Source organism: Mustela lutreola, chromosome 1 (assembly GCF_030435805.1).
Source record: "Mustela lutreola isolate mMusLut2 chromosome 1, mMusLut2.pri, whole genome shotgun sequence".
In the NCBI taxonomy this organism is placed as follows: domain Eukaryota; kingdom Metazoa; phylum Chordata; class Mammalia; order Carnivora; family Mustelidae; genus Mustela; species Mustela lutreola.
Window position 1 is genome coordinate 245,969,706 of NC_081290.1, and position 26,967 is coordinate 245,996,672.

A 26,967-nucleotide genomic window follows, 5' to 3' on the forward strand; every position below is an offset into this window, starting at 1 on the left:
GTGGCAAGAAAAATTCACTAGTAAGAGTCAGTGAAACTGCTAGAACTTAGGGGGAGAAAAGTCTGCCTCTTCTGTTTCCTTTTTACTCTGTGGTATCCTTTTCCTTTGAAATGCAGCCAGGTGTCTTCAAAGGGGGCGGGGGCAAGTGAAGCTTCTGATATTTGTCTGCTTGGATAAAGCCACTGAAGAAAAGTTTTCTACTGTATGGAGTGAAGAAGGTTGAGAGCCGAGAAAGTGTCGGCCACACAGTATCCGGCGTCATGACCAATATGGCCTCCTACTGAGTATTAAAGAGTCATGGAATCTTAGAGACGCGAGAGTCCTTACGTATCATTTATCCCTTCATTTTCCCTCAATAATTCACAAGATCAGAAGAAAGTCAATTTACTCAATGTTGACCTCCCAGGGAACTTCAACTAGTGAAAAAATAAAAAAATAAAAATAAAAACACAGAAAAACAAACCCTGAGGAACAAATCTATTTTTTAAAAAGCTGACTAAATTCAGAAAACCTTCAGATTGAACAATACAGATGTTTCTTGCTTTTTAGAAATAATGTAAATTGCTTTCTCTAAAGCTTTGATAACCATTTATTTCATATTGCAGAGATGCCATACTCTTAGGTACAAAGACCCCAGAGATGCTGAGACTCCTCAGAATTCCTTGTGAGCTGTGATCACTGACCGTGCGTGGCAAGAAGCAGCATCGCCACATGCCCTGAATTTACAGAGCGGGTCAGCTGGACAGTAGGATACCAGATAAGATTGAGTAAAATAAGCCTTGAAATAAAAACCAGAAAATAGAGCCCAATATAAAGATAGAAGGCGCTCATGAAAGTAAAAATGGTCACATCCTGTCTAACAAAGTATATAATTTTAGATGTAAGTACCATGCTTTTCAGACTGAAGACTTCAGATCTGACCTAGATAAAAAGAATGCCATTCACTGAATAGGTGCAGGTTTACCAAACAATTTCACAGGACACCTCATCTTCTAAGCTAATGTTAATTGAAGATGTTCTACATGCAAGTCTCTGTGTTAGAAGCTGTGGAGGATTCAAAGTCTTGCAACAAGCACATGGTTTTGGAGAAGATGTAAGATATAGACCCTGAACATCTGATGTGCACCTTTTTGTGCCACTTACCACTTGTTTTTAAACCTGTGTTTAGTTGTGCGCACACATCTTATCATGTTGGATAGACTGTAAGCTTACTGAAGTCACCATCCACCTGATTATTGCTGAATGCCTAGCAGCAAAAATAGTGCCTTGCACATGAAAGATAACCAATCAACATTTTCAGGATTAACATACTATATAAAATCACTGGCTGTTAGGAAGGACAGATATTCTCTACAAATGAGGCAACAGAAGTGGTATGTGATGATATTTGTCGCATATAACAACTAATTTTATGCTGCTGAGTTAAAAAAAAAAAAAAGGAAAATAAGCCCAGCCTAGATTAAATTATGCTGCTTCACTAGAAATTATTCTTTTGAAGTCATTTGTTAAAATGTTAACTAGAAAGTTTTTCAATAACTGCTAACTTCAGTCACCTGTCTCAAACTTTTCTGACACAAATTCTACTGTTGAGCAGCAACTGTGGGGTAGTACCAATTTTTCTTCTCAGTCTAATTAGTTATGAACTTTAAGTTTCTCTAAATGTTGCTGTATCCTTTTTTGGAAGAACACAAAATATGAGTTATTCAAATAAGTAGCTTTAGTTCAAAAACTCCTTTGTGGGCTAATGGTTTGGGAAAAAGAAAGGTTAAACTCTAATTAACTATGGCATAAGAGTTTACAAAAGTGTCATTCCAGATAGGATTCGGAGATCACAGTCCACAGTCACAGTGATATAATGATGAATATTCATTTCCAAACACAGTTGAGGTTTACAAAACCAACAATGTAGTAAAGCTTATAACAGGCTTAGCCAGAGTCTCATAAACATGTAAACTTTGGTGAAGACTGTTACTGTAAATATAGATTTTTTTCCATTTCAATTTTGAAAAATGTTCAGTGGTTGTTTGGGATATCATTTCTTTATCCAAGATATATAAAAGACATACAGTGCATACATGTAAAAAATGAGCCTAGCTAAATATTTTTTTCAAAATCATAAAATCACTCATTTTATGGGAGTATTTTAAGAAATGCTTTTACTATTTTATGGTTAAAAACATTCCACCTGTATTACTATTAGTTTAGGTTTAATAAAGTAGCCAGTATTAAGAGTTTTGGTACATTGAAAAATGCCATACTTAGCCCCAAAACTGAAGGAGTCTTCCTAGATTATTTAGCCTAGTCTCACCTCCTCATTCCGCTGACGCACGGAGGACTACAAAAGAGAAGTACCACGTCAAGACAGCATAACTAGTTCGCACTGGTATTAGGTGCTAAGGACACTCATTCAACATCACCATTTAAAGTAGAAATGACTGTATGATGAACCAACCATTACATCTTGCAGGCACATTCCAGAATTGATGAATCTGTTCCATGGTCAATCTTTATCAAATGCTTACCATTAACTACACATTATGCTAAAAACCAGAGGTGCAACAACAAGCAATTTTGAAATAGTCCCTGCCTTAATGGAGCTAAAAAGAAAAACTGATATTAAGTAAATGCTTAGACAGAAATCATGAATTATGGTTAGGTATGGTTAGGTGCTAAGAAAGAAAAGTACAGAACGTCAAAGGACGATGGGACAAAGGTATGTAACATAGTCTGGAGAATCAAAATAGCTTCTCTAAGGAAGTAATATTTAAGTAAGAATTATCCAGGTGGAAAGGTTATAAAGAACATTCCAGAAAAAAGAACACTGATTATTATGGCTCCGAGGTAGAAAAGTAGATAACATTTTAAGAAACCAAAAAAGGGCTAAGGTGGCAAGACTATTAAGTGAGGGTGGAGTGGCATGAGGGGAGACTAGAGAGGGGCACAGTCTTAAAGGTCACATTAGTCATTTTAGACTTTATCCCTCAAAAAAGAAGTTATCCAGAAAAAGTAGTGAACCAAAACCAAGATACAAAGAATCTTTCCTATGCTTTACTACTAATTCACTGACCAATCTTTTAAATACATTAGATTAAGAAAGTCCTATGAAGGGGCATCTGGGTGGCTCAGTGGGTTAAAGCCTCTGCCTTCGGCTCAGGTCATGATCCAGGGTCCTGGGATCGAGCCCCGCATCAGGCTCTCTACTCGGCGGAGAGCCTGCTCCCTCCTCTCTCTCTGCCTGCCTCTCTGCCTACTTGTGATCTCTGTCTGTCAAATAAATAAATAAATCTTTAAAAAAAAAAAAAGTCCTATGAAGAGTTCACAAATCCATAAGTATATACCTCTAATACTGTTTCTAGAGTAGCCTGAGACTAGCCTTAAAAAAACCTGTTTTGTGGGGCCCCTGGTGGCTCAGTGGGTTAAAGCCTCTGCCTTCAGCTCAGGTCATGATCCCAGGATCCTGGGATCGAGCCGCACATCGGGCTCTCTGCTCAGCACCCACTTACTCTCTGCCTGCCTCTCTGCCTACTTGTTATCTCTGTCAGCCAAATAAATAAATAAAATCTTAAAAAAAACAAAAACAAAAAACCACCTACCTTGCATTTGGATCTTAGTGGTACTTTAATAACTAGGCCTACTTACATTCAACACAAAATGATACATCTACCCAACTCAGACTTATGGTAAAATTCTTGAGTGTCTTGGAGTATATACACTAGACTATGTCAGGACCTAAAAAATGTATTGTGTCAGAGTCACCTTATAACACTATTGCCCTTGAGAAGAGAGGCTTGCTTTACCCCCAGTACAGCCAAATTCATGTCAGATTCTAATGAGTGGGATCACGGTGAACCTACTACTTAACATAATGTGAAATCTGCAGGTGTGTACATATACACTTGCTCTCAGTGATAAAATCATGTAAGATCTCCAGTGGAGAGCTCCATAGACAAAAAGGTGCGAGGCCCCTATTCTCATAATCACACGATTTTCACATGAGCACATAATCACTCACCCAGCCATCCAATCATCACCCCCATTCATTCATGGGTTCATTCAACAAGCATGCACTGTGCACTCACTCGGTCGGGTTCTGTGTCACACATTTTAAATTTATTATTTTATTTGGTTTTCAAAAATAATCATATAAAATGGGAATTATGATCTATTTTAGAGTCCGGCTCACTTTAAAGCTGATGTGCTTTAAATAAGCTATACAGTGAATAATAATGAAACCCATTTCCTGTTTCTAGTCACCAGACAAGAATCATTGTCCAAGGAGAAGAGAGATTCTGATGTTGCTGCTGTTCCAAGTTCTCAAATAGCAAACTATATTACCAGATGTCTTGCAGTGACTTTCTCTTCATATGGCACTTCACAGTCCTCAAATATGGAAAGTTAATGGTACCACCAGCCACCTTGAAGAAGCAAGGGGCACAATTTTGATCTAAACAACTCCCTTCTCCAGCCAATCTCCAAGCCATAAGAGAAGACACTCGAAACACCCTAGTGACACATATTTGATAGACTGATAAAGTAAAAAGAACAATGCAGGGCATAGGTAGAAACAGGAGAACTTGATAAACATAGAAATTGTCAGGGGCTTTAAACTGGCACCACTACGCTCCAGTATATGGAAACCAACAGTAAAAAAGCAGGCACAGCTTCACACACTAGATTCTCTTTGGAGTAAATTCTCTTGTGTTTTGTCATTTCAATTAGAAAGGGCATTTTAAAGTGGCCTGTCGAAATCTGGCTTAGAGAGAAAGAAAAAACACTTTCCCTCAAATACAACTAGCCTATTGGTGGGTAACGAAGTATGGAAGGGAAGGGAAAAGGCTATTCTGTAAAAAAAAAAAAGCAGATTCAACGGGCTGTCGTGAAAGCGTTCAACCCCGACCCTTACATTTACCCCACCTGCTATAGCCCCATATGATATCTGGGAACCCCAGACCCCTAGCCCTGGTTAACTCAGATTCCCTTCTTGTGCGCCACACACTACTGGGGGTGGAGGGAGGCGGCAGGCAATTGGAGAAGTTGGAAGAAACAAGCGGGGTGGGTGAGAGGCATCTTTAAGGAAATGTCAGTATTTACTTGATTGATGCTGCCTAACACTAGGCCCCAAGCCTTGCTCAGTTCTCCAGGGACACCCTGGGTTTTGTTACCTTCTCAAAACAATGCTGATGACCATTCCTCTGCCTACCAAGCAAGGCACGCTATAAAGCTGGACAAGTTCAGCTGTGAGGCTGGGAGAGGGCGGAACGGAGACAGGGGTAATTAAGCAGCATGATTTAGTGCTTGTTCAGCACAGGGAAGAAAATATGTCAGTAACAAGTCATTACAGACTGGTTGCGGGGGGCTGGGGGAGCGCAGAGAAAGCTTAAAAATAATTTGAAAGAGATCACAAATACTTATACTTCTCATAAACCTCCAATGTCAACAAAACGATCCAGGAAATATAGCTGTGGTTTTATGGAAGGAAAGAACTGAAGTCCTTGTTTTTCAGCATAGAAGGTACTTGTTTAGCTATACCCCTAATACTTGACACCAGAGAAAACTGGCTGTCGGGATAGGAGATGAGAAGGAAGAGGGGAAGACCGACCACCCCCACCCTTCACATATGGGGTTAATTTCCAAGTCACCCTCCTTGGTTCTCCTGCCATCTTCTTTCTTTTCCTATTAACCCCACTTGTTTGTCGTGATCCTACTCATCTTTTAAGTCTCAAGTCAAAAATCACTTTCCCTTAAAGCCTTATCTGATCCCTGCCAATTTCGTGCTCCCACCATATCTCTTCTACTCCCACGTACTCTATGGAATCTCTCTCTCTCTCTTTTTTTCATGTCTTGATCTCCCAGCAGATCCCAAGCTGTTTAATGGAAGGACTCAGTCTTATTTATGTCCTTAGCACCTAATATCATGCTGGACGTTTAATAGATGCTCTGTTAACAATGACTAAAACTCCTTTATTTCCTTTCTTGTCTCGGTCATTTTGGAATCATTATCATTTCTACCCACACCCTTTTCTTCATACACCTTTCCTCACACCTTGTCCAAAAGAACTCCAGAGATGGAAGTCATCTTTCTCTGTTTTGGTTTTCTTGAACCTATAAGCCTGTGGGTTCCTTAAGTCACGCACCTATTTTCTTGCAGGTAAACTGCCAGATAACAATGTTACCAGAAGAAAGAACTGTAAACATCATCTAATCTAATCCCTTTGCTTTAGAGAGGGGGAACTCAAATTTATTAAACAAAGGTGATTTGCATAAGAATACCAACTGGTGAGCAGAAGATAGATGGAAATTTAGAACCCAGATTCACTACCTGCCCCCTTCAGTGTTCGCAGGGACTCTCTTCTCCTTGTGTTCTGTTCTCTTAGGAACTCAGTGCAAATAGAATATGTACATTTTATCAGAGCTCTTGATCCGGACTACATAAAAGGATTGTTTTCCCACCATTCCCCTGGAATTCAAAGAGAACTGTATGCTATATGTGCTTGACAAGTAATCCCTGGGCACCGGAGAATAATTTATGTTGTAGAATTTTATTTTAATATTTGTTTTAAAAGGTACAAATTTTAAAAATCAACTATAGTAATTAGCTTAAGGTAATTATAATCACGTTAAGGTGTTTTCAGATTTTTAAAATGAAAGTTTATGCAAATACACACAAAGGGCCAAAAATCTGTCTCAGGTGAGAGTGGACCCATTTCAAACCCTTTGAGACTTCAGCTATTTGCCCTTCCACAACAACCAAAGGAAAAATAGGACAAGCATGGACTATAAGCCATTGGAAAGCCAGGACCTGTTTAATTCATTTCATTATATCCCCTGCAGCCTGCTCAAGAATGTCAAGTAAAGAAAAATGAATTGAAAAAAGAGTTTTCCTGGCTAGAGATCCTCTCACTTATTTTCTTTTTTTTTTTTTTTTTTTTATTTTTATATTTTTTTTTTATTTTTTATAAACATATATTTTTTATATACATATATTTTTATCCCCAGGTCTGTGAATCACCAGGTTTACACACTTCACAAATCAAAACCACAATGAGATATCACCTCACACCAGTCAGAATGGCTAAAATCACTTATTTTCTTAAGCACTGAGTAGCTCCTCTGACATAACCCGTTGTGCTTATGGGGTGGGGAGACAAGGGGAGAATAGGCTGGGTGTGGAGGAGACGAGAAGCTGTTAAAAAAAAAAAGAATGAAAGAAAAAAAAAAGAAAAGGCAAAAGGCTCAGGTCAATGGTCCTACTTTTCATGAAGAGAACTTAAAAAAAAAAAATCCTGCATCCATCAGGTTGAGCATCCAGGCAGTCATCTGCTACAACAACAACACAACACAACACAACACACACAACACAACACAACACAAAAAACAGCAGAATTTCTTCTTGGGTTCCACCAATTACATCGGAATGAGTCCAGAAGAGCTTTTCCTCACGGAACATAGTTGCACAGTGCAAATAACGAAGTATAAACAAAGCAAACCCCCAATAATTTTAACCAGAAAACTCAGACTCTCCTTGCTACTTCCAAGTATCTTTCTTTCAGGGTGCCAAATAAAGTATGTAAATTCATAGCGCTTTATTTACAGAAATAAAGTTCAGTCATTGAAACAATTAGTACTTTGGTTCTCGAAGCAAGTTATTCAAACAGGTGATAATGAGGGCAGTTGGAAATCAACATTATGGGAATGAATCTAACTGTTTTCCTTCTGTTTCCAAGAGCTGGGCAAGCTCTCTGAATGTGCTCCAAGTGGTACAGCTTGCATTTGTAACGCTCCTTTAACTCTCTAGTCACAGAGCCGTAGCTCATCAGGGAAACAAACCTAAACAAGTGCATCTTGACTCTACCAATAGGAAATAAAAACTTGTCGAGGAGTCCAGAAGTTGGATTCGAAATCCAAGCATTATTTCCCATGACCTTTAAGTCACAGGGAAGTTTCAATGGGTATATATATTTGAGTACATGTGCTCAGTTCAGTAAAGTACATTTTTAGTAAATGAGTTAGGTTCCTAATACTTAAAAGCATTCTTTCTTTGTAACCGAAAGGTGTATTTTGGTTCAGATTCATTCAAAAATTATTTACTGAGTGGTTACTAAGGGCCAGGCACTATTTGGGAAAACAGAAGTGAGCAGTGATTTGGGGGCAAGGAGAGGAGAGGCGAAGACAGAGAAGATGATAAATAAGCATGTAGATATATGTAACTTGGATGCTAATATGTGCCATGGAATATTAAGTGACTAGGTATATGGATATGGAGGAGGGAGGATTTTTAAATATTGAGGAGGTCAGGAAAACTAAAAGAAGGGGCATGTGAGTAGAGACCTGAAGGAAGTGGGGGAGTAAGCCATATCACTACCCAGGGACAGCATCCCAGGCAGAGGCAATGGATGGGTGAATGTCCTGAGGCAAAGAGATGCTAGTGCTTAGAATGTGTGAGGAACAGCAAGGAGGCCAGTGTGGCTGGAGCAGAGTAAGCTGGGCAAAGGGTGATGGGTCAGATGTCAAAGAGAGGGCAAGGGAGCCAAATCATGTAGACCTCAAACACTATCTAACAGACTTCGGATTCCATTCCGAGTTTCTGGGTTTCTAGGAAACACCATTACAACAACATGGCAGACCTGGAAATCCCTCAGCAATACCCACAGAAAAGTCTGGAGATATGCCAGGACTGCCTTGCCTTGGCCCATGATGACTGCCAAGAAACCAGATGCTGTTGCTTGAAAAATATTCTACAACTGCTCAGCTTCTATGCCCTTCGATTTCCATCCATAATGAAGCCTCCAAAACAACAGAATGAAGACAAATACGAGTGACTATTCAATGAAGAAAAAAAAAAGGAAAGTTTTTATTTAAATTGTTAAAAATATATATTTGGGAAAACAAAAATTGTATGAAAGAAAAGTATAATATTTTCTAAATGCTGTTTTTCTTCACTTTAATCAATGGACAAAACAAATGCTGCTGGTTGGAAATCAACATGTTTATTATCAAAATGTTTTTAATGTTTTTAAACTGAACTTGGTTTTTAATTTCTCAGGAGGCTGTGGAAGACTGAACATAAGAGTCATGCTAACGAACACAATTCATGCCTATGATGAAATGTACAGATTTATTAAACAGAAATTTCATATCAATAATATTAACATGAAAGGTACATTTGTAATAAATATTCAGGGAGGTAAGGATGTATTTTGAATTCACTTTTAAGCAACCCAGTAAACTCGATAAGAAATAATACAAAATGTCTTCTTCTTATTTTACCCTTCTATTTTCTTCTGTATTTTTTAAATTCAAATAAATGGTTTACCGTGTTTCAGAGCCACCTCCACTGTCATTTTCTGAACTACAAATTATTAATATTGCCAATTGGAGAAGTTCAGCATATTTTGCCGTATGTAAATATGCCATCTGTATCCTACAGTCATACCCATGGCTTACTCCCTAATTAGCAGAAAGGAATGATACCTTATCCATGGCAGCCATGGTAAAAGTCATTCAAATAGTGTGTAATAAGCACACAACACACTTTATTGTCACTATATGTGATGCTGATACATAGATCAATAATCCACCTTTAAAAATCCTTATAGCAGATGAAGCAAGTAATGGTTAACACAAAGTACTAAAGAAGACACTTAGAAAAATAAGGGTTATCTGTTGCTGTGAGAGCCAGGACAGCACAGTGACTAAGAGGGCACACTCTTTTGTCAGAACTATGTAATCTAAGGCAAGGTTATTTAATCTCTCTAGGTCTTAAATTTCCACATCTTTAAAATGGGAAAAAAATAACAGTACCTACTGCAAAAGACTGCTGTGCAGAGTAAATGAGTTAATGCACATAATCTGGTTAGAAGAAGGGCACACTATAAAGACTCAATTCCTGTAGGCTCTTATTCCTATCAGTATATTCTCTTGAAGAGATATCACTCCAAAGATCTTACTCAGAAAAACATCTGGCATTTTTATTCAGTTTAGCAAAAATGTATTAGGGATACAAAGATGAAGAAGATACGCAGCCTCTCGGGAGCTCACAGCAAGGACAAGAAGGAGAAGGGGAGAGAGCTCCACGATGATGAACCGCGCATAGAAGCACGTACAAATGGCTACTGCAACCCCATCCCTGGGAACTATCAGGGATTTCCCCCAGCTTTATTGAGATACTGGCAAAAATACCGTGTCAGGTTTAGGTGTACAACGTGATGATATGATATGTGAAATGATTACCACAATACTGTGAGTTAACACACCCATCACAGTTGGTTTTGACTGCGAACAGTTAGGGAAGCTCTGCTCTTGTGGAGGCTCTGGAAAGAGATCCTATGGTAACTAAAATCTATAGTAGCCCTGTAAAGTTATTTCACACACACAAAAGAAACAAAACAACAACAACAACAAAACCCAATAATCTTGAGAAGAAAGAATACCAAACTCTAGAATGCACAGTGTTTAGACTTAAGAGTTTCTATTCTGCTTTTATTAACATCCCTCCTCCCAGCCCATTCCCTCAGGCTGGCACCCAAAGACGGCTTCACAGAACTAAGATGATGACATTAAAGGCCAGTGTGGCTTTGGGAAGCCTGAAGATCTATAAAATGTGGCACTTCTCTAGTAAAAGAACCCTTCGCTATTCATTTAGGGAACAGGAACTTTGTTCTGTTCTTGTTTTGTTTGTTTGTTTGTTTTTGCTTTGTTTTGTTTTGTTTTTTGCTTTTTGGGGTTTGTGGGTTTTTTGGTTTTTTGTTTTGTTTTGTTTTGTTTTTTGGTCCATTGTTGGACAGAGAAAATCTTTAGGCAGTCAAGGTCCTAATTTAGGAGGGCTATTTCAGAATCTCAATACCTCGTGTAAGCCTACCATAACACCTCTGGAAAACTCTCATTACATGATGTAAAATCGCAGCTTTAGTTTGTTAAGAGGGCATGATTCCGAGTGGACCGTGAAATATTTATGTCTCTATGCAGCTCTTTGAAGGAATAATCTTATGTTTTTGTGCCTGTCGTGGGTCAGAGGTTCAAATCAGCACTTCTTTCTGTCACTCCTTATATGTTTTACTATAATTTACAGCTCAGCAAGAGGACTCATAAAACAAAAGTGTCTATTTTATTTCAGCAACTAATTCTAGTTAATCAAAGATTTCCAGCCAAACAACTCAGCATGAAACTCTGCATGGAAAATATGAGGAGAACAAAGCATTTTGTCAAATAACACATCTCATGATGTAAACACATATGTCTCTTAGAGGGAATTTTATCGTTTCCGCATTATCGGCGTACAAAAGGAGCATTCTTGTTGCAGACCCGGTGCGACTGTGGAGCCATCGTCATTGGAAACAAGAGCCTGATTAGGTTCCCACACAGATATGAATAGACTTTCCTTTTTTAGTGAAATCGCTGCTTTTATTCCTTTTTAAAACAGACTGGTAATTGTCACCCTAAAAACACTGAATTGTACTAGGGCAACATTTGTTTCTGCTCTTTTTTCCCATCTTTTTTAGAATCAGCCAATAACGTTACTATCCCTTCTGGTTGGTCCTCTTCTGGAAAGTCTGAGTTAATCCACAGCTGTGTGAATGTGAAAAAGGGACACAGCAGGCAAAGTCTATTGGGTCTCTTGTCTGCTAATAAAGTGCACAGTCTGCAGGACAGATGTTAAGAGGATCTGTTAAATAAGTCAGTGGCAGAGATCCTGACCTCCGCCAAGGAACATTTTATTATTCCAGAAAGGGGCATAATTGCACAATTAGAAGAACCATAGCTTTTCTTTACAGATTTTTACTCCTTGTTCCATCATTTGGTTGAAATATAGTATCAGGGCCTATTCGCTGAGAAGCAATGTGCTAAATATGATTGGGTTTAGCACAAACTTCAGATTACGAGATTTCCCCAAGTCCCAGGGAAATGGTTGGACCTTGGCTTTGCTTCAATCTTAAACAGTTTTGTTTATTCTGCATGTATCATTACACTATTTGTACAGTTTCGTTTGCCACAGGGTATCATTGTACTAAAGGGACTATGAATCTTACCAAACATAGTTCCCTAACTATTAAATCTAGTGTAATGGGAAATGTAACCTAGAGATCAAATTAATAGAGGAATATCACATCATAAAGTTGGCCGCTATACCTTATACCCCTTTACCATTTACGGTGTGAATAAAATCATGTCTGCCACATGCACTGCAAATTCCCAGGTGTGGTGTGAAAGGCACATTGTGATCTGACCCCTTGCTTACCTTTCCAACCTCACCAGCTACAGCTTTTGTACACTCGGCCTGCGCCAGACTGTTTTTTCGTTTCCTGAATGTGCCATGCTGTCTGTTGCTTCCACACCTGGAGGCAGGCTGCGCTCTTTGTCTGGGGTGTTTTTTCTCTTCTCTGTTATCCTTCTCTGCTACATCCTTGCCTCATACACCTAGTGAGCTTCCACTCTCCTTTCGAGATTCCATTTTAACATCATCTCATCCACGAAGATCACCCATATTTCCCCAGACAGAGCCCAATACCTCTCCCTCCCACAGCGTTTTCATTCTGGAGGCATATCTGTTTTAGCAGTTATCACATGGTCTACCAGACTGTGAGCCCTTTGAGGGCAGGGATTAAGGTCTGATCTTAGCATCTGGCAAGTAGAAAAGCGTGCTTACTACACATAGTAGGTACTTAATAAACATCTGGGGGTATCATTGTAGGAGTGAATTAATTAAATAATAAATCCCTTTTTTCATGTTAATATAAACTTGTATTCTGGCCTTGTCGCTACTGCTAACACTGTCACAGGGTCTCATACTTGAGTATGCTTTATTTTGTTTTCTTAAAGGATAGTCTTCATGAGGTTGGCACATTCAATGGCAAAACATCAATCTTTACAAAAGCTCATCCCCATCCACCTGTACCTAGAGCAGGTAGAGGCTGAGCCATCCTGTCCTCTTGGCCATGTTTCAGTTGGGTTCAGTTCTTTTCTTATAAATGTATTTAAAAGAAGAAATTAAATTTAGCTCTTCACAGTGTTGCCTCACAGTTTCGCATATCCTAACCCAGGCCATTTATAAACTGTGTGGCTTTCTTTCTGGGCCTCAGTCTCTTAAAGCACTTTTCATAAGGATTTTTTTATTTGGTCTTCACAACTGCCCTTTGGGGTGAGTATTACTCCTAATCCCATTTAGTGGAATCTGGGCATAGGAAGATTAATTTGCCCATGCTCATGGAACTGGTGGTAGAGTGTGGATTTGGCCCTCAAGGCCTCTGAGAGCCTTTCCAGCTCTGGAAATCTATGAAATTTACAATCTCATTGCCTATTTGTGAAGGCTTTTCTTTCAATATGGTGGCATTTTTTTCTTGATTAGTGGAAAGTCTAGTTTAAAGTACCTTATCCACCGCCTGGCCATCACTTCTTTCTAAAGAACACTGCACTGGACCTTATACTTTCTGAATTCAGGAGCAGTCATAGGGTGTAGGTATCAGGACAAAAAGATTTCAAAAGCCTATATACAGCCAGCTTGGTCACCAATAAGTAAATATATTTATATACATATTTACCAAATGATTTGCCACATATTATTTATTCTTATCACTTTGAAGTGAGCTCCTCCCTTGGCTATCACCATTAAGAGGTCACTAGCTTGCTTAGCTTGACTACCTAAGGCATGTAGTATATGCCTTTAAAATGTTTTTAATGAGTAAATGAATAAGAGAGATACTAGTATAAAGGTGCAGAGAGAATGTTTATTGAGTATTTACCATGTAGCAGACATTGTGCTAGATGACTGGATTGTGTTACTTCATTTAATCTTTACAATATGGGAGGTATCATCATCCCCACTTCACAGATGAAGAGACCAAGGTACAGGGAAAATTAGCTCAAGGCCACACAGCTCTTTTTTGATTGTTGGTTGGTTTGGTTTTGATCACACAGTTCTGTTAACTGAAGAGTCTCGAGGAACCAATAAGCATGGCTTTCTTGAAACTTCCAAGCCACTCACTATTGTACAGACAGAAGACATGTCAGAGAGCAAGCTAGCTGCTGAGTAAAGAGGAAGCATGTTGCTCCAATCTATGGTGGCAAATCATCACCTAATGATATACAGTCATTTTCCTGCTTCCTGGTGAAGTATATCTGTGTTTGGCGATAGTGGTTCATAATCAGGAGGTGTGGCTGAGGGGGCTCTAAAATCAGGAATGGTCTGGTTGGATATAGATGAATTACATATGACTATTTTGCACTGCGACTAAAAAAAAGTCTCTTTATTAAAATGACTAAGAAACACCTTGTTATCAAAATGACTGATAGATGGATGGGGAAATGAATGGCTTCCACCCCAAATCAGTCACATCCACGCCTCTATTATCTCAACGAATCTTCTCACTTTCTCCTGGTTGTGTTCCAGCTAAGCCAACAAGCTACCTGTGCATTATCCAGAGGCTGCCCCTTGGGTCCTGGAGCAAACACTTGCTTAGAGGTGAAGAAGATGTTCTGAGCAGGTAAACAGCCACGCTGCAGAGACGGGTGTCTTGTTGTCCGGAAGCTAAGGAACTCCTAAACTCTGGGGGGCAATCCCAGTGTCGTGAGGACTACATGGGGCACACACTCCCTTGCATTTACAGACAGTGAGTGTTTCTCCTGCCTTTTTTTTTTTTTATTTACTTAATTTTTTTTCTTTTTAAGCAGAGCAAGTGATACTCCATTGCGAATGTGATGCTAAACCACTTTTCCTTCAGAGTTTTTAAACTGGGCCTCTGAGAAGGAGTTTGATACAATTCAATGACTGAAGTAATACCTTTGTCCATTTGAGCATTAAATGGCCCGTTGAAATACAGCTTAGTTAGAGGGAATTTCAGAAAATAGTACTTTCTAATTTTTTTTTTTTTTTTTAAATTTCTCTCCCAGCTGACTAGAGCAGAGCTTGGAAAATGCAGCTCAATCACTTTCCACAGCCTCTCAGGTCAGCCTCTCACCAGTGTTAATTAAATATAACCCCCTTAGAATACGAGAGGTTAAGTGAGAGCAACATTGCGTTCTTCTCCAATATACTACCATGAACACAACTGGCCATAATCTGTTTATAAGAAGGCTTCCTTGAACACAGAGATCTCACTAAGGAAAAATTATAAGAGGAAAAGCTACATAATGCATCGACCATTCAGCACAAAATACATTTTAACCTACACATTTCTATATCCATTGTGCTTAAAGAACACATATCATAAAGGAAATTGGTGTAACAGATGGTTTCAGTTCTGGGTAGCAAATGCAACCCGTTTTCAATGGGATAAAGTAAGACAGGAAAAGCCAATGCATAATTCAGTCAATCTCTTACCTAAAAGTTTTCTTTCTTGTCAAGTTAGAGAACTTGCCCCTGATAGCTACAAGTGGTGGTGTATTTTCTCTTTTTTGGCAGATGCTCTATCTTCTGTAGCACGACTTGGCCAAACTCTAAAACTGGACAATTGCTGAAATAATGACTCTATACTAGCCACTTTCAATTAGAAGTCTTTTTAAGCAATTGGATTTACAGTTTTAAAAAGTTCCATACACTGTCCAGAGCTATTTGTAAACGAAATCACTTAAAGTAAAGCTCTTTTAATACTCTATAATTAGTCTTGTCTCTCTGAACATGACTTTACTGTAAAGGCTCCTTCCTGACTCTCCTATTGTCCCAAGATTGCTGAGAAGAACGCAGCCAAGCGATAATTCAACATTATTGCTGCTTCAGTGCACTAATCGCTTAAAGAGCAGCAAAGACTCTGTGCTCTCTGCCCTGCAGCCCCCGCAGCCTCCTGGCCCGAGGCAGGCATCCCGACCCAGCCATGTCCAGATGTCAAGAGGAATCCCCAGCTCCTGATGCAGCAGGCGCTCCATTCCAGTATGGTCAAACATCTGCTTCCTCTGCTGGCATGCAACCTGCTGGACATGCTCAGAGGGCAGCACAGGCTGGGGATGGGCAAGGACACACTCCCCAGCTACTCCCAGAGACTCATCGAAACTTCCAAATTAGAAGACAGCCCCCAGAAACCCTCCAAAGAATCAAACTCCGGCAGTCGGCAAAAACATTCTAAGCATTTTCCTCAAAAGAAAACTACAGAATGAGATAAGACAGATTTCATGATAGTTCTTCTTATACTTGTTAAATTCTATTAGGCTTGAAGTTTCTTCTGGACAGCTAACTGGAAATTTGGAAAATACATGAACTCTCTGGGAACCCTAAGAATGTCATGTTGACTTGGAAATTTTCCCTTTTTGTAATTTAATTAGATTACTTTTAATTTACTTGAATATTATAAGAGGGGAGTAAGTTATGCACAAAAGCCTCTAAATGACTGTGCTTCCTACATATCAGTCAGCATGGTTTAAAGCAAAGAATCCCAGCCGAGAAGTAAATTTTAAAATGCACTTAAACCATCTCTTATAGTCCTAATTTTGCTTAATAGATGAGTAATCTGGTTTCAGTTGTTTAATCCATCTGAGCCTCACTTTCTTCTTCTAAAATATGGGGATAATATTAAAGCACATTTATTATAAAGCTGAAATATAAATTGCTCATTAAACTGTAAAGAAACTATGCAAGGTGTATTATATATGTGTTGATATGTGTATATCTGTATACATATAAATAATACCCATACATTCTTATATCTGTTTTGTTTTGTTTTTAGAAAGACATTCAGGCTTCCTTTGTAATATCCAATTCACACATCAAATACAGGTTTTCTGCCAAGAATGATTCCATTCATCCTATGGGATCTCCATAAACAGCATCCTATAAAAACTAATGAACAGTTCCCAGGTCCTCACCAAATCTCACATTTACTTCATTCTGAAAGATAGACTTCTATACTATTATAGTCAGAAATAATATTCCTTCACTGAAAGTCAGAGTGGATGGTATGCTTAATACAATTGAAAAGATGAGCCTGAGGAGAATTGTGAGTGCTCTAGCCAGAAGTGACTGCTCAAATAAAATTCTTAGTTTTGAAGCTCAAACAGGAGCCGAGGATAAACAATCAAATAAGTCTCAGCTTTTAAATATCTGCCCATCCAGGTTCAGATGTACAGGTAGATTGATAAGTGGATGCTTCTGCTAAGATGAATAAGATTTGCAATCCCAACTCTTTATCATACATTTCTTTCCCCATTTTCTTTCTCCCCCACTAGAATGTAAACTTCATGAGGGCAAAGACTTTGTTTTATTCACTGCTATTTTCCCAATATCTAAGACAGGTTTTCTCAAACTCAGCATTACTATATTTTGGACTGGATCATTTTTGTCGGTCAGGGTTGGTGGCAGGGTTGAGGTGGGAGGGAGGGCAGGGAATATCCATTGTAGGATATCCATTATAGAATATCCATTGTAGGATATCCATTATAGAATATCCATTGTAGGATATTCAGCAGCATCCAAGATGCTTTAGCCACTAGATGCCAGGAGTTATCTCCACCCCCACCAAGTCATAAGAATCAGTAATGTCTCCAGACATTGCCAACTGAACCCTAGGGAGCAACCTGACAGCACTAGATACATATTTGTTGAATAATTGAATGATTAAATTTGTTATGTTTGAATTTTCATACAAACTTTTCCAAATTTCCTGAGCATGACAAAAATAGATTGTGATACAACTCTAAGATATGCTGTTATATCATTGAAATCAGTAATATTCAAAGTAACAGTATAATTTCCAGTAATAAGAATTAAAGAAAAGCTGTAATACTTTATTCTTACTTTAGTGTCAATGGATAAGTGAATTAGAGTGAAAATTTGATAAATACCCTAAAAATGCATTTTCTAGATTAAAAACAGCTCTGTTTCAAACTGGCTTTGCACGAGTACTGTATGTTTGCCCTTTGCAGGGTTTGCGATGGTCAACACATGTATACATTCTAAGCAATAGTTTTTTATACATATCTATCATTTATTTATTTTTGCTTTAGTTCATACGGCTCAAGTTCAATAGCATTAGGGAATCACTGATAAGGTATCAAGGATCATCATTTAGATTAATTTCTATATTATGAAGTTGGTTATAAGTATTATAGCTGTGCTATAAGAGAAACATAATAAGCAATGAATTCAATGCAGTTTCCTGGAATTTAAGAATTCTGATTTAAGTCCTTAAACCAAGAGGATGGAAGTCTTGGGAAATTTATTTGGCTCTACTTTGCTTCCATTTTTTAGTGTGTAAAAAGGAAATGCAAATACTTAGCTAACACCACATTAAACAATTATAAATATAAAGGAATTGGTATTTATAAAACTAAAAAGCAAAACAAAACAACAAATTAATTCCTTTCAGTCTGACTCAAGATGACCCTGCTGATGTCATCAATTATAGGGGAGGAATGAAAGATGGAACATACAGTGATTTTTTTTTTTAATCCACACAGCAACCAGTACAGAGTACAAAGTAAAAGTTTTGGGCTTGTTTCTTTACATTTAGAAAAGAATCCATTATTAGTGCCATTTAGGCTTGGAAGATATGTAAAAGAATCCAGTTATTTAGTCCTAAAAATGTGAAACAGTCAAAATAAAGCATGATGGTTTTAAATCACTGCAGAGAGCTTGAAATGTTACAAATTTACCTGAATTTATAATTTAGATGAATTCTGTACAAACATGTATACCTGTAGCATTAAATTTTTCTATAAATAAAAGAGAAAGGAAAATTGGTAGAATGGTATTAACTATGTGCTAGCTCCAGTGTTATTCTTCCACTGGGTCATATCTATGAATCTATCCGACTGAGCTTCTCAATCCCTTTCATTTCAACTATCACTAAAAATATTTTTGGGTTGAAATAATTAATATTGTCAAAATGTTCATACTACCCAAAGTGGTCTACTGATGCAATACATTACCTATCAAAATCTTAATTTTTTTTTACAGAAATATAAAAAGAAATAATTCTAAAATTCATATGCAACTACAAAAGACTCAATAGCCACAGCAATCTTGAAAAAGAACAAAGTTGGAAGTATCACACTTTGTAATTTCAAAATATATTACAGAGTTATAGTAATCAAAACGCTATGGCAGTGACATAAAACAGATATATAGACCAATGGAACAGAAAGCAGAAGTCAGAAATAAACTCAAACATATACAATCAAAGAATCACTGGCAAAGGGAATGAGAATACCCAATAAGGAAAGGATAGTCTTTTCAATGAATAGCATTGGGAAAGTTGAATATCCACATGCAAAATAATTAAATTGGACCTTTATCTTAAACCATGTATAAGAATTAACCTAAAATGGACTAAAGTCTTAAATGCAAGACCTGACACTTTTGGGTATATACCCAAAGGAACTGAAATCAAGATCTCAAACATGGATCTTCACTCCCATGTTCATTGAAGCATTATTCACAATAGCCAAGATATGGAAGAAACCTAAATGCCCACTGATGGAGGAATAGATAAAATAAATGGATAAAAATGGAATATTATTCAGCCTTAAAAAAGGAGGAAATCCTGCCATTTGTGACAGCATGGATGAATTTATAGGACATTAGGCTATGTTAAATATGCCAGACATGGAATGACAAATATTGTATAATATGACTTATGCAAGGAATCTAAAATAGTCAAACTCAGAGGGGCAGAGAATAGAATGGGGTTGCTAGGAATTAGGGAGGGGAAATGGGAATCAAAGGGTACAAAGTTTCAGTTCAGAGATCTATTACATAGTATACAGTATATACATACTATATACTTAAAAACTTACTAAGATGGTAGATTTTATGTTAAATGTTTTGTTTGTTTGTTTGTTTGTTTTTTTCCTTTGACAGAGACAGATCAGAAGTAGGCAGAGAGGAAGGCAGAGAGAGGAGGAAGCAGGCTCCCCGCCGAGCAGAGAGCCCGATGCGGGACTCGATCCCAGGATCCTGAGATCATGACCTGAGCCGAAGGCAGAGGCTTTAACTCACTGAGCCACCCAGGCGCCCCTTATGTTAAATGTTTTTATCACACAAAATAATAACAATAAGAAGAAGGTGGGTGATGAATATGTTTATGGCATAGTTTGTGGTGTGGTTTCATGGATGTATACTTATCTCCAAATTCATCCAATTGTATACAATAAATATGCGTGGCTTTTTGTATGTCAATCATATCTCAATAAGGTGACTTTTTTATAAAAAATTCTTTTGTCCTGCTCAGTCTGTTCTGTTACCTGACATGTCAAAATATTTCATATCTTTATCTGATTTAAATTTCCCAAATATTGTATATCCTGACTTACTATATGATTGGAAAGTGAAGTGAAACATTTTTGAAAACACAAGAATGTCTTGTTTTCAAACCTTGCAATATATCCTTATCACACCATCTCTCTGATTTCCAAGGTAGCCCCTAATAACATATAAATACACGGATATGTAATATGTGATACCAACCAAACAATACCTTGAAACTCCAGTTTGGTAAAAAGAAGAATAAAAATACCTGTCACAATTTTAGAAACCATTGCATCTTATAGGTAGTCTATTTAAATACAAGTATTCACACATCAGGAGCTCCCTATTGAGTAGATTAATTAGTGAGCCTGGAGTTAAATGAATATTGGTAGAAATCTTACATTAGGCAAGATTGAGGTCTGCACTAGTTTTATAATTCCAAGGTACTGTCCTCCTAGTAAACCATCTCTGTGAGTACACTTGAGGATCCCATCAATCACATAACTTAAATACAGTGAGTAACAGGGCTTATATGTGAGAAGAGCCATACTCTTTCAACTTTGAGGTATTACCTTAAAACATACAAAAAATCAAATTTCTGGGCGCCTGGGTGGCTCAGTGAGTTAAGCCGCTGCCTTCGGCTCAGGTCATGATCTCAGGGTCCTGGGATCGAGTCCTGCATCGGGCCCTCTGCTCAGCGGGGAGCCTGCTTCCTCCTCTCTCTCTCTCTGCCTGCCTCTCTGCCTACTTGTGATCTCTCTCTGTCAAATAAATAAATAAAATCTTAAAAAAAAAATCAAATTTCTAAAAGAAAAGCCAGTTTACCCAATGCTTTAAGTTGTGGCTAGATATAACCTTATTCTGTTTCACTGAATACAAGTCTGATTTCTAAATACTAGGAAGTGCTTTCATATTTTGCACGCTTCTCTGATCTGCCTATATTTCTTTAACCTCCATCAGGATTCACTTGGTACCTGCTCTTTTTCTTAAGAAGCATACCTAGAGATTAAAAAAAAAGTTCTTTATATGAAATAGTACCTCCCTAAACACAGGGCAACTGACCAAATATATTTAAAAAAAAAAAAAAAGTTTTCAAAGCAACGTGGGTCCCAGATAACCACCAAAGACGATATTCATTAACTCATTCATTTTACCACTGTGCCAGGCAATGCTGGGGATTCAACAGTAAACAAAAGAGACAAAATTCCTGAATGCAGTAACTTACATTCTAGTGGATTAGAGCTGCCCTTCAGAAGCACTTCAGGCAACAAAGGTAGAGTAGAATTGACAGCTTATTGGATGTGGGGAAGTTTTTTCCTGTTTTGATGGGTTTTTTGTTTGTGTTTGTTTTTGTTTTTTTAAATCTGAAACTGCCTCCTCACTCCACTTACTATTCACAACAACCCTTAAAATGATTATTATTCACCTTTTATGATAAAAAAAAAAAAAAAGTTAATCTAAGAACACCATAGGACAACATGACAAGTAACAGTGGAAGCTCAAATTGAAGATTCGGATTCCAAAGTGGAGTTCATTAGTCCACAGCTCATCTAATCCGAGTCATCATGGTACTCCCAAGTTCCATCTCACTCTTAAAGTCAGGGGTAAGAGAAGGCTGATTAAGGGGAAAAAAGCATTTTTCCTCAAAGCACAGCCCCATGGTTGGCATCCTCAAAACAAGCTTTGAATCAGTGCATTCCTTTTTCTCCATTGGAAAGCTAGTAATAGGTCACTCTAATCAACTCTTTATTCAACTCTCTATTAGAAATGATAACCTCCCAAGCTTACCCAGCAAAGCCTAACTCACCCTCTCATTCCTCTACAGCACTGAGGCATGTTTATAACTGCAAACAAGAAAACAGGGTATGAGCCAGAGAGCATCTAAATACAACATCATAAAGATTCGGGCTGGAAGTGAAATAGAATTAGAACATTCTCGATGTTGATGGGTACTTCTTCACTTTCCATTTGTAGCATGAAAATTGACAATATCATTTAAATAAAATATGTGTTTGCATTTACTTCTGCAAAAATTTCAATTGTTCTCCTCCATCTTTGCAAACTTGGCAAGACTTTAATAGTTTCATTTAAGAGTAACTTATGATTGATAGGTTTTCCTAGTGTTTTAAAGATCTAATTATACTTCTTTTCCTCAAATCTCCCCTAAAGTATACACAGGGGCCATTGAATAAAGGTGAAAATCTACTTATATTGATATCTAAAAATTTTCATATTTAATTCCTTTAATTTTAGGTTACTATCCATACTATCATTATAAGAACTTGTCTGTTAAAATATGTTCCAACTAAAGCTTGGTAGGCTTTGAATGCTCGATAAAAATCATTCTCTGAGGCTAATGAAGACAGAAACTCTGCCTGTAACAATATTAAGTTTGTTTTCTCTGGTGATTCAGAGAAGTGAGCAATCTGTCAGTAATACATTGAGTGAAATTACTTGTCTTGTAGGAATAACTGCTGACAGTCACTTTATCTCAGGGCTGACCCAAACATCTCCCTGCTGACAAACAAATTACTATGTCTAACTTTGAAAAGGTAACTAGCTTGTTTTTAATTTTGATTGGTCTTTCAGAGTCTCCTGTACATAAACTCGGTCCCATCCTTCATTGTATTTAAAAAAAAAAAAAAGCCACAAAAAATGTTTTGCAGGGGCGGGGGGTGGGGGGGAGGTTTGAATTAATGTGAAAGAAAAAAAAAACAGGAAGGAAAGAAAAACTCTATCATTTGGCACTAAGAGAAAGAACTGCAATTGCTTCTCTCCAAGACTGTTATGCAGATAAAACTGGTAAGTGTGTCTACCCAACATTAAGACTGGCAGTGCCGCCAGTGACTGACTGGGTGAGTGAACACATTACTGAGACAGTATTGTAGGAATTAATTTTCTTCAATAAAGTGATTTTTAAGGCTCATATATTTCACAATCTAAACATATGTCACTGTTTCATAAACAAAATAAATGGATTAAAATAATACATTACCAATATGCTGACATGTGGAGATATTTTAATTAGAAATTCTTAAGCTGTGTGATATTTAACTGCTGTATTTGCTAAAGAGAAGCATGCATCATTTAATAAGAAAGCATGAGACAGGTGTATCACTTTGCATGCTATGGTACCAGATTGTATTTAATATAAGCTACATCTATGAAGCAACAATACTCCCAGTTACAAACAAAACAAAGCAAAACAAAATTACTTTTAGGGATCTATTGTCTTGAAAGTCACCCCATAAAATGAATTGATACATTGAAACTGCTTTTTCATTTAAAAAAGAAAGAAGTTACTCAGAGCTTAGTTTCTGAGACAATATTTCTTCAGAAACAATTTAACATCTTAGCTATTTCAAGGCCATATTTACATGACTGCCTCATTATACTGGTCCCCCTTCCTTAACATTCTTTCTGATGTACCTGAAGGACCAATGCTAACATAGCTGAGGAAAGCAAATGGCAAGTGGTCCTGAAATTTATACGGTAGAGAATTGGAATAAGTAGCAATATAATATATTGTTTACTATAGCAAGTGCCCTCTGTTCTCTAAAGGTCAAAAGCACTGTAACCTTAGAGTTACAGTTTCTGATTGTTCCCAGGGTTAAATACATTATCAAAATTAATGGTTCAAGCCCCTCAACCTTCAGATATATGAGTATTCATGCCTCCATCTGCTGAACTGTTCAACTAAAAATAGCATTCTTTGGCCTTCTCTCTCCTAATATTGTGCCCCTGAGGCAGAGAAAACCATGCCTTAGATCAGCACAGAGCAACAAGGCTTTCCTGTATCTTGCTTATTTTAAAGAAAGAAAGAACTGGAGTACACGAATGTAAGAAGGGTCTTTGCTCTTTATATAACTTTTTTTCCTACTTGATAACAAAATCTCAGGCTTTCAAGGTAGAACTATTAATGCTGGTAAGATTTATCCAGGCTCATTAATGTGAGAAACCACAACCTTCGAGGAACAAATGAACTGGAACATCAGGTAAAGAGGACCAGTTCTGAGCAATGTGGCCGGGTGCAGACGAAGGTGGTGAGGTAGTGTGATGGTGGCATGTACATGTTGAGAGCTTTTCTTCCTAGGAATTTCTCTTTAGAAGTAAAACCAGTTAACATAATTGTAATGCTTCCATGGTGTCAATGGTCTACCATGATCATGACTGCTAACAGAGCTGTGACATTTTAGCTTGTCAAAGGAGGGAATAATTAGAAAAGAGAGCAGGTTTTAAAATTGATAAAGCAAGATATTATTAAATTTTCTCTCTACTTTTGCTTACGATTTCCAATGTGAGTGTCTGTACTAGCTCAGACTTGTATGTCTACTGTGCTTTTCATGGACGTCCTCATAAACGTGGGATGCTCATACTAGGAAAGTTGGGAAAGCCTGCCTTTCAAACAAGGTCAAGGTCTTTTCTAAGCAGTGTACCATATAAGCAAATACCAAAGGTTTCCTGACTTGCAATAAATAAATAAATAAATAAATAAATAAATAAATGGTGCAAAAAAAAATGAAAGCAAGAAAACAGGAAGAATTAACAAAAACCAGGAAACTTTCAAATGGGCCTAACCTTAAACTGCAAAATCTGAGGAGTCCCTCACTAACTGGCTCTCTTTTCATCCTAATGTGAGTGACAGACGTGGGGCATATGCTGTGCTTCTAGATCAGCAGCACTGCTACAGAACTATGCAGATCTGGCACTCCCAGAGATGACATCAGACTTTCCAGAAACCCAACAGAAGCCAGATTTGGCAGCATCAGGGGTCCGTGATGGTGGCAGGAAGAGAAGTCAAGATACGTGACAAATTAGTCAAAGAAGTAATTGGGTAGAAAACTGCCGATGGAAAAAGGTGGATGGGAGAGGTCTCAACACCTCAAGAGAAAATAAAAGTCTGAGAGAGGAAGTCTTGGGTCTGAGCCAAGACCACCTGCTTTCACATTCGTCCAAGCACTTAAACATTTCACAAACGATCTGTCCTGAGTGGGGAAGCTTGCTAACTGGCATCACACAGAAAGTCTTGTCCCTCGCATGCAGTTATCTCTACATTTTAGCAATCCTAGGCATGGCAGATCTTCAGAATGTCCAGAAATACGGTACTTCTCTGCAGCCAAAAGAAAGCCTTACAAAAGAAATCCCTTCTTGCTGTCTAGAAGACAGTAGATACTCTGACAGTATATGCCTGATCATGTCCGGGTGGGAAGCCCCTGTATAACTTATATCAAAGTGACAGGGAAAGAGGGAGGCAGGCAGCAAGCTCTGGAACTCTTCCTTAGGCTACTTCCAAGCTGGCTTTTGATCTTGTCCTCTTTTTTCTTCTTAGGACTGAGTTTTCTCTATTATTTTTCAAAAATACAGATTCAAAAGCAGTGTAGGAAATAATATCAGAGGGATACTCTATTGATTATACAGTATTTGATATGTACAGATTGTACAGATGCCAAGCCAATAGGATATGAATGAATATACAGCTTTGCTTGATATAATACTTTCTTTCTTTTCTTTTCTTTCTTCCTTTCTTTCTTTCCTTTCTTTCTTTCAAGTTGAGTTTCCCATCTTAGGTTTGAACATAACATTTAGTATTAAATCTAACCCAGAAAATTAAAGCATGTTTCAGTCTGAGGTAGCCTGTCTCCATTTTTTTTTTTTTTTTTTTTTTTGTGATTCAGCAGATAGCTGGCAGCCCTTCAGTAGCTAATATTCTTGGAGAGGGACTCCAGTGATATGAGAGAGAAATCAAGCATGAAATTAGAGAGATGAGGACTAGACCCCTATAGAAGAAAAGGGCTTGGTTTTCAAAAGAGCCATAAAAGCTATCTTCTCCCAAGTGGTAAGAATATCCCACAAAAACAACAAAGAGCTTTACTGGATGTTAAATATGAAAGGGATACTATAGACATTCACGGGGCAACAAGCAACCAGTCAGGCCCAGGCACTGGGCCCTACCTCATCCAGAGAAAACAAAATTCAGAAACCTGAATCAGACAGTTAGAAATCGTGGGTACTAACTCTGACTCCAGGAATATTGTGCATCCTTGTTCTCTCTGAACCTCCAGTATTTTGCCTATATAAGCAGAATTATATTTATCAACTTTGCAGGGTTGTTTTATGGACAAATGAGATCTTTTTAAAAATGTTACGTGTTTATAGACATTATACAGCACTATATAAAAAAGGAGAAAGAGAGTCAGGGAAAAGGATGGTTCTGAAGATGGTTCCTTGTAAAGAATTTGCCTCAATATACAGCATTAAACAACCTAAGTCATTAGGGGCATTGGCTTAAGGCTTGCCGCCTTCTATGAAAGAAAAGGAGCAAAAATGAGCCTTCTTAGGAAAGAGAAGAAGGGAAAGGTCACATTTTAGTTTAGGTCGAATGTTTGCCACTTTAAGAAAAAAAAAAAAAGCCTAGAATATGACTGAACAATCCAGTCCCCCACCCAATGAAGCACCAATGGAAGCATTCATACCTCAATCTGTTTGTGGTTGTAAGAGTGGCCACCACCATGTTCAAAGGTGTCCAAATTCCTGCCAAAACGGTCACTTAGGCCCTTTAGCCTTGGGTTAATTTGTGGGTGGGAGACATGACCCTTCTGTTTAGTAGCATATTCAGAAAAAAAAAAAAAAAAAGACAAAACATACTGTCAGAACTCATGAAACAGAACATATGTTTCTAAATCCAGGGTACTGACCACACCAAAGAATAGAAAGTAGAAGGCTGAGGGCCCAGACACGTCTTTCACAGAAACTTGGTTATAGGATCAAGCAATGGTACTGGTTTCATACTTCTGCCTCTG

General features: G+C 37.9%; 1 protein-coding gene across 22 annotated transcripts in view; it reads right to left on the reverse strand.

Annotated features, from left to right (window-relative positions):
• SOX6 (SRY-box transcription factor 6) overlaps positions 1-26,967 on the reverse strand; it is a 621,788-nt gene that overhangs the window by 89,967 nt on the left and 504,854 nt on the right. For 19 of the 22 annotated variants that reach the window (XM_059137084.1, XM_059137116.1, XM_059137061.1 and 16 more), the window contains one exon: positions 26,641-26,763. The exons of the other annotated variants lie outside the window; for them this stretch is intronic. In XM_059137084.1, the coding sequence (XP_058993067.1) occupies positions 26,641-26,763 (123 nt within the window). The remainder of the gene's footprint in view (positions 1-26,640; positions 26,764-26,967) is intronic. 22 annotated transcript variants of the gene reach the window in all.